Genomic DNA, 6,755 nt, shown 5'->3' on the forward strand with positions numbered 1-6,755 from the left:
TTGCAGTAGTTCTTTATTGCAGTTGTGAATTTGCTTATTTGGTGAGCATTGTTGTTAGGCTAGTGTAATTAGAAACCAAGTGTGGACCTATTGTGACGGCACCCATTGATTTGTGGAGTACTGTTTTGAAGCCTCGAGTCTGGCATTATGTTCGTCGCCATGACAGTTAGACAGAGCCAGCAAGGTGACGTACTGTGAGTTGAGCTGCTGTCATTGCCTGCGCAGTTTCAACTCATTTTTGCAGGAAACAATGGCGGCCAGCCTGGTCACACACGATCTTGTATTACAGCTAAACAGTCCCCTTGAATTATGTTTCTGAAACGATTTTAGGTCAGAAATAGGCAACGCAGTAACAGAATTGTTTACATAGGATGCAGGCTTAAGACTTCAACTTTGGCTTCACTTTACAGACCCAGAAGCTCTGTCCATTATATACACTGTCAATGTTAGAAACAGACAATTTGATAAAACAGCCATTCTCAACATTTTCCTTTAATTTGATTAAATAACTTCTCTATGAAAACATAACATCTGAGCATTCAATTCTCTTAAAACAGCATTTGTTATTATTTTCATTGCACTGAATGTGTGCTCTCCCTGTCACAGTCCCTGTCCCACCATAAAGTCATACTCAATTCATCAAACCAAAATAAGGCAGCTGTAGATTTTCCATTTGGCTCAAAGACGTGACTGTTAAAAAGAAACAGACTAGGCTTTGATTACATCTGGTTCATGTCAAATGAGGTGATGAGAACCACGGTGTTCTGTTGTGTCTGTGGAATGCAAGTGTTCTTCTTAAACTGTAAAAGCAGTGATTGTGAACAGTACCCCCATAGCTTTTTAGCTATAGCAACATAACATACAATACTTTGCTACTTCCTTTCCGTTCCTCTTTCTTCATGTTTGACCTGTCTGTCTTTTGTTTCACCCCCATACCTATAGTCTCATTTCAGTCTGAGGGCCTTCCCTCAGAGGGCTCCCTTGCAATAAGGTCAGTGGTCACAGGGGATTGCAGGGTCTGGTGTCGGAGCAAGTGGCATTGTGATAAATGGGAGTAATCTCACAGCTGTTACAAAATCAGAATCACAAACACTTTACTTGGGGGAAGGGGAAATAGGAAGCCTTTTTCTATGTTGAGTGAACACAAAATTTATTATAAATATACATATACATAACAATTCCTACATCTCTCTATTTATATACCTTGTTTACCCTAAGCTGTACATGTATTATGTATGTACACAATGTACTGTATGTTGCTACTGTTACAAAAAGCCATGCAATATCTACAGTACAGTATATGATGTATCTATGAAACCTACTTTTTTTCTCAATAAATAGTAATAAATTATCCACTTCTTGTTTTTGTACATTCTATTGCACATATTATTTACATTACTGCTTTGGATTAACATTTTCCCTTTTTCATCGTGACCTGATGTCAGTTGTAGCTGCTTTTATTGACTGTATACCCTAAAGATAATGAGTTCCGTCACTCCACATCCTCAGAAGACAGACATTTCTGTTGGGCGTCTTTGTCCTCAAATGTCACCTTTTTGTTCCTCTTTGGGTCGATCCAGGAGTTGTGGATAATGGCATTATTGGGGGTAGGATCTGCCTCAATGATCGACACCACTCGCTTCTTCATCTTGCTTTTCAAGACTTTCTGGAACTTCTGCCTAGTGAAGGCATAGAGTAGAGGATGAAAGATAGTGGTCCCATAAGCCATGACCAGGAAGCCCAGTCTCAACTTGACCATTAGGTCACTGGGGCCCACACTCAGAATGACTGTATTGAGTACTGTGATGGGCGTCCAGCACAGCAGGAAAGTAGACACAATCAGAAGGGACATCCTGAAAACCCTCTTTTGACGCTCTCGCCTTTCTCTGTGGCGTTTAACAGCCCTGCGCAAGGCGATGATGACAGAGACCGAGGTACGCATACCCAATGTCGGGTTGCGGCTGCCACTGCTCTGGGATCCATCTGTGGCTTCTGGTTGCGTTGTCATGGCCGTCATGGATGGGCGCTTTTTCCTGCGAGCCTTCTTCTTTTGTGAAGCATGGAAACGTGTGCCAATGCGAATATTAAGCGCCTGCAGGATCTTTGAGTAGGTTATGAGCATGACAACGGCAGTAAAGAAGAAAATAGGAATCTGAGCAATCAAGTGGTAATAGAGGCCAAGTTCTGTGTAGTACTGGTTAGTGTGGACGACATTCTCTACCAACGTCTGGTTCAGCTCAGCATGGCCCTGGGCGAAGAAGCCTACCTCAATAAAGGGTACGAGGAAACTAACAAAGGATAGCACCCAAATGGCTGCCAGCAGGGCCAGGGCACGGCCCATGGTCAGCACCCGGTTAGCTGGTTTGACTGAGATGTCGTAGCGATCAAGGGTGATGGCCAGCACATTAGCGGCAGTGGCAACACTAGCGAAGGAGACACAGGCTTCATGGAAGCAGCAGACGAGAGCAGTGTCTCCCTCCAGGGAAAGCAGCACCACCACAATGGTGAGAGGGATACAGCACACACAAACCAGGACGTCCAGTACATGGAGGTTCATAGTGACAATGTTACTGACAGAGCTAATGAGGTTCGACTTCATACAGTAGAGGGCAAGAACAGTGAGGTTAGAGCTCATGCCCAGGAGGATTTCCAGCATGAGGAAGCCAGTCAGGGAGACCTGGAAACTAACAGGATAGGGATACGGGCTGGGGGTTGCCGGACTCATGGTGCGGCTGATGGGTTCAGTGTTGTCGGTGACTGTGACGTTGCTCATGGTGGCTTCTTGTTCCAGGGTGGGAAGGATATGCATTATCCTGTGTGTAGGAAGAAGAGAAGAAGAGAATTCATGAAAAGTAAAAGAAGGGTTTGTGCATATCTAGAAGGCTGTTATTAATACACATCTGAGAAATCTTGTCAGACTTAATGTTGCCAGTTATCAAATAACGAGGAAGCCTTTTAAGTTTAAATGAGAAATTCAAAGAACAGACACTTGAATAGTGCTGGAAAGTTTTTCCTGTTATGCTCTGCTGATTAGATTGTCTCACTATATGAATGGCATGAGTAACCACTAACTATTATGATTTTATTTTTTGCATCCACGGTGGAGGCACATAACAGAAACACTTTGGAACAAATTAAGTAGTTCTAGTCGTAGTAGTTATTAGTTCCCCATCCTCCGTTGAACAGAATATTCAAGTAGACTGCAGTACTATGATCAACATTTTTCACCATTTTCTGACATTTTATGAACCAAAAAACTGATTGATTAACCTGAAAGTTATCAACAGATTAATCAGTAATTAAAATAATAATAATAGGTAGGCCTTGGTAACCTAAATTGTAATTTCTAGCAACATTTTAGTCATGTCCAAATTCCAGGAGGTTGTTCGCTGCCAGAATATTCTGCCAGTATGTTTACCTTATCACTTGTTTGTTCAGGACTTAAATAATTGAAGGACTAGCAAGTACACAAAAAAATATGTATTTGGGACTGTAATTAATATTGGGTTAGTGGGAGAAAAATCTAATACTCATGCACTCCAGAATAAATTGAAATACTATTAAAAACTGATTAGCACATGCAATATTAAAGTCATCCAATCTCCTAGGGAAATAAATCCAACCTGAACAGGGTTCTAGACATGGAGAACAATAAACGGTATTTTGTAATATTTACCCTTCCCTCCAGCACTATCTGAATACCAGGGCTGTGTAATCAGGCCATAGAGTCTATGTTACATCCACAGAGACAAGCATCACATCCAAACATAGCCAGTGGAAAAGTGTTTCCGCTCCAGCAGAGCCCCCCAGCGAGGCTTTTCCTTTCACTGCTAGTCCCTCCCAGAGAGGCTGACAGCCAGAAAAGCACCTGTTCGTCTCGCCAAAGACTGTCTATGGGCTGCCAGCTTTTTTTCCTGACCTCAATGGCAAGAAAGCTAAGGAATCAGCCACCTGCACCCAATGGATGTTGGAAAACATAGGCTAATGTCCTCTACAGACTTTTTCTCAGATCTCTGGTCCATTTGCTTTGGTGATGCTGGGAGCACTGATGGATGAGTGGAACAGGGATAAGATGTCAGAGCCACCTCCTGTTTATAATCTCATGATATTCCCAGGCAGGAGAGACACAGCCAACCAAGAAAACAAAGAAACACAGACTCTTTCCCCTGAGCAGGGCTGGAATGTACTGCTCATAGTACGATCCAAATCCTTGCTTTTTGCTTTTTTTGTCCCCGGTGAGAAGAGAGAAGTCAGATCTGTAAATAGAAAAAATAGTTACATCCATTAGCTTGTACTCCAAGAGGCAGAGTCTGTCAGTCAGTCATGTAGATTCCCCAGTTTACACCATAGTAATGTCCAAAATCTGTCCAGGAGAGGTCAGTGCGTCCGGGCAGCATCCAGGCCCATGTCTCCCCTGGGAGCACTAATGGAACAGGCCTTCACTCTGCACCTCTCTCATCAGTCTCTGTACGCCTGGCTCCAGCCGCCATTGACTTGTATATCGAGCACAGGTCTCCAGTTTGCCCCTCGACATGCTGAACCCTCAATCACTGGAGATGGCATGTGTAGAGCAGATTATTAGAGTGCATGTGTGTCCAATCACCATGACATGTGACATTTGTGATCACCAGTATTTATATGTGCATGGGAGGGGGGTTGATTCAGCGAATCAGGAGAAGGTCATCCTCATGAGGTAGTGTAAGTGAGTTCATCAGACAGAGAGCCTGCCGTGTAGATTTGCAAGAAAGATCCTAGACAAGAATTGGACTTTAAGAAGCAGGAACATGGGCATGAGCTGCATCTTTCTGTCCTTTAGTCCCACATCATTCTTTCACAGTGACCTGAAGAGAGAGAAAGGATAGAGTAATGGATAATTGAAAGAGAGAGATTGGGAGAGAGACAGTAGAAGAAATAGGAGAGGGAAGTGTGGGGGATGCGTTAGTGAAAATAAACATATCCTCAGTAGAGAGGCGACGAGGAAACTGTCATTAGCATAGCAACAAGCCTGTGATGTCTTATCATGTTCCTGTGCATCGCCTGATGCACTTTACATCTTTGCTAATGCATAAACATAACAGTAGCACTAATAAAGGACTTGCACAAAAGCAACTGGTATTGCATCTCAGCCTCCTGTTTTCAGATTGAAGATTAACTAAGGTAATATTTTGCCATTGTTGTGTATGATAAAAATGAAAAAATCTTGTGTAAATTATTGTATGTCACTTGTACAGTCACAGCTGTGATTATATTATCATACAATTTTCATGATAGGACAGACTTTCTTGGAGCTTAGCGCAATGTGATTCCTTGGGTAACTTGTCATAAAGACATAAATGCTCCCTCACGTGTCACTATATGTGATCCATGTAATCTCTTCAATGGAAAATGTCGGGCATTCTTCAAGGTTGTTTCAGCGAGGAATGCCATACTTTACTATGCCACAATGTCAGCAGAAATGAGCAATGAGTCCCATGCTCTTACCAGGCAAAAGAAAAGATCATGCATGTTATAAAGATGCACAGTTTTAAAGTGTACAGTTGCTTATCAAGTTTCTTGTTATAGAGCCTGACAGCTTGGAATATGATGTGTGTGTGTTTAGCAGTAAGACCCAAACAAACAGTATGGGAATACAGACTTTCTATTGCATAAACAAATTATGAAAAGCCTTTTAGAGTGTGATGTTTACAGCAGCAGGCAGCTGCTTGGAATTACAAGTTAAAGACTCAATTTACGTAATTTAATAATACGTTATTTAATCAGTTACAAGTAGGTTTCACTTATACCATTTGTTTCTAAATAAAGGTCTTACAATAATACAAGTTATTCAGGAATTTATGTTGCTGATGGTTTCTAATCCCATGCATTTGTTGAGATGTTTGGCATTGAGTATTATTTGTTTTCACATATGCTCTCCTTGGCGGGGTGCTGTAAATCAAACCAATAAGTACAGTGCCCCATAAAAACACAGCAAAGCTCACCATGCAGGATAAACACAGATGCTCCGGAGCTGGTCCATACACCACGCTGTCCCCTCTCCTTACTGCTCTGCAACAATCTACGTAGGTTCGACTGAAAGAAACTGCTGTTTTATCTTCTGTTCCTCCCAGCAGTAATCCAAGTAGTGGGATTGAATATTGATGAACACACAAGGGTCACAGAACTGACAGATGTTCTTTCCTTCCTGAGTCCCAGACAGAGAAAAACAAGTCCACTGAGATTAGTCCTGAGAGGGATGTTGGTGGGATTCTTCTTTGTATCTCTTTGTCCCCCCTTTTTCTTTTATGGACTGATTTGTAAATACTCATCATCTCACTAACTCTCTGTTGCACTCCCTCCCTCTCTAACTGCCTGGATAGGAGTGCAAACCATCACACTCCTGGTATCTATCTCCCACTCTGCTCTCTCTCTCCCGCACTCCCTTGTTCCCTCTCTCTCTCTCTTACTGCGGAGGTTTGCAGTGCTCCCCCAATCCTGATTGGTCCTCTGTAATAGGCTTAACCCATTCCTCTCCAGCAAGGGGAGGTATTTCCTTTTGTTCTGACTATATCCTCTCTTCCCTGACAGTGACTGTAACATCCCGTGTGGGGCTGTAGTGATTTGGAAAAAAGCTTCTACTACGCTTTTGCACAGGGAGTTTAGATGCCACTGCGCTAAACCCACAACCTGCTGCAGAGTCGGCTAGGCAGACAGTTGAAGGAAAAAGCAGCAGAAAATTCTTTGATGATGTGTTAATTAGCTCTGTCACAATGTAATGA

At 42.5% G+C, this 6,755-nt stretch overlaps 1 protein-coding gene across 1 annotated transcript; it reads right to left on the minus strand.

Annotated features, from left to right (window-relative positions):
* Nucleotides 1–472: 472 nt before the first annotated feature.
* On the minus strand, nt 473–6,415 carry LOC127353541 (G-protein coupled receptor 22-like). Its single transcript, XM_051382827.1, has 3 exons — nt 5,979–6,415; nt 3,677–4,841; nt 473–2,813 (listed from the first exon to the last, which is right to left on the minus strand). The coding sequence occupies exon 3, from the start codon at nt 2,807–2,809 to the stop codon at nt 1,493–1,495; it is 1,317 nt and encodes a 438-aa protein (XP_051238787.1). The 5' UTR covers nt 2,810–2,813; nt 3,677–4,841; nt 5,979–6,415; the 3' UTR covers nt 473–1,492.
* Nucleotides 6,416–6,755: the final 340 nt, after the last annotated feature.

The sequence above is a fragment of the Dicentrarchus labrax genome, unplaced genomic scaffold (assembly GCF_905237075.1).
Source record: "Dicentrarchus labrax unplaced genomic scaffold, dlabrax2021, whole genome shotgun sequence".
Classification (NCBI taxonomy): Eukaryota; Metazoa; Chordata; class Actinopteri; family Moronidae; genus Dicentrarchus; species Dicentrarchus labrax.

What these genes read in the sequence shown, in the direction of transcription:
- LOC127353541 (XM_051382827.1), bottom strand. Translation starts at nt 2,809, where the DNA reads ATGCATATCCTTCCCACCCTGGAACAAGAAGCCACCATGAGCAACGTC.